Consider the following 1,485-nt stretch of genomic DNA (forward strand, 5'->3'; position numbering starts at 1 on the left):
TCCACAAGGTTCCTGTTGTGAGGAGAGCAGTATAAGATGGTTATAAGCCTCTTTGAGACTCCTTAAGGTAGAGAAAAGTGAGAGAATAAATCCTTATTCTTTATATTCTAAGGATATTTCCTCTGACTTCAGTAATTCTTCCTCAAATGGAATAGCCAGAGATAGGCTTCCAAGTTGAGCCAAAAGCAAAGGTTGGAGTATAAATATTTCAGCAAACAATATGTTCAGTGTAGTAGTAAGAGCTACCTTACTATGAAGGCTAAACTATAGTCTTAGCAGTGATTTAGGCACAACACACACACTTGCAGTGACACGACTGATCATGCATTTCTAGCTATGTACCTGAAACTTAAAACTTTGGACATGGCTTTTTTCATCTCCGTGTTTCTCATGCTGTAAATCACTGGATTCACCATCGGTGGAATCAGGGAATAGAGTACAGTAAACATCAAATCTAACCAAGATGAAGTCTTAGAGGCAGGCTTCAGGTGGGCAACACTTGCAGTAAATATAAATGTGGAGCAGACAATGAGGTGGGGGATGCAGGTGGAGAAAGCCTTCTGCCTCCCCTTTGCAGAAGGCAATCTTAACACCGTGGTGAAAATGTGCACATAAGTTACAATGATATAGACAAAACAGCCTGCCGCAAGGACAATTCCAACCCCAAGAGTACTCATTTCAAGGGGGTGGATGCCAGAACAAGACACTTTTATTACTTGTGGGATTTCACAAAAGAACTGATTGACAACATTAGAGCAGAAATGGGTGGCAAAAGTCCCAATGGTGTGCATCCCTGCAGATAGAAAACCAGCAATCCATACACCAGCAATGATTTCAGTGTAGGCCTGAATATTAATTACTATTTCATAGTGTAAAGGATTGCAAATGGCCACATACCGGTCATACGCCATGACTGTCAGGATGCTCCAATCAGATGATATAAAAAAGGTAAGCCAGAAGACTTGAGCAACACACCCTGAATATTGAATGTGCCTGGTATTCAGGAGGGAATTGATCATGGATTTGGGGAGGATGACGGACACTTGGCCCAGGTCCTGCATAGCCAAGTTCATCAGAAAGAAGTACATGGGGGTGTGCAGGTGATGGTCTAAAGCGACTGACAAGATGATGAGGAGGTTCCCTATGACCGTTGCCAAGTACAACATCAGAAATATACTGAAGTGGAGAAACTGCAGTTCCCGAACCTCTGAGAATTCCAGGAGCAGGAAATAAGATGCGGCAGTTTTGTTGAACATTTTTCATTACTGTTTGTTTTGTAATCCTTGGAAAAGGTAACACGAGGAAAGAGTTCAAATTACAATCTCTTCTCGCATTAACTGTAGCAACTGAATGGGATGAATATGACCTAATTTCAAATCGCCAGACGTAGTACCTGTATTCAGTGTGAAAAAGATAAATGACAGATCAATAACACTGAAGCCAAAAGTGGCGACTGCAGTACAGAAACCATTCTCCAACTGCTCT

General features: G+C 41.7%; 1 protein-coding gene across 1 annotated transcript; it reads right to left on the reverse strand.

Annotated features, from left to right (window-relative positions):
* Nucleotides 1–320: 320 nt before the first annotated feature.
* On the reverse strand, nucleotides 321–1,256 carry LOC143825292 (olfactory receptor 14A16-like). The gene has a single exon (XM_077313317.1). It carries the CDS (start codon nucleotides 1,254–1,256, stop codon nucleotides 321–323), a length of 936 nt encoding a protein of 311 aa, XP_077169432.1.
* Nucleotides 1,257–1,485: the final 229 nt, after the last annotated feature.

Source organism: Paroedura picta, chromosome 16 (genome assembly GCF_049243985.1).
Source record: "Paroedura picta isolate Pp20150507F chromosome 16, Ppicta_v3.0, whole genome shotgun sequence".
Lineage (NCBI taxonomy): Eukaryota > Metazoa > Chordata > Lepidosauria > Squamata > Gekkonidae > Paroedura > Paroedura picta.

What these genes read in the sequence shown, in the direction of transcription:
- LOC143825292 (XM_077313317.1), bottom strand. Translation starts at nt 1,256, where the DNA reads ATGTTCAACAAAACTGCCGCATCTTATTTCCTGCTCCTGGAATTCTCA.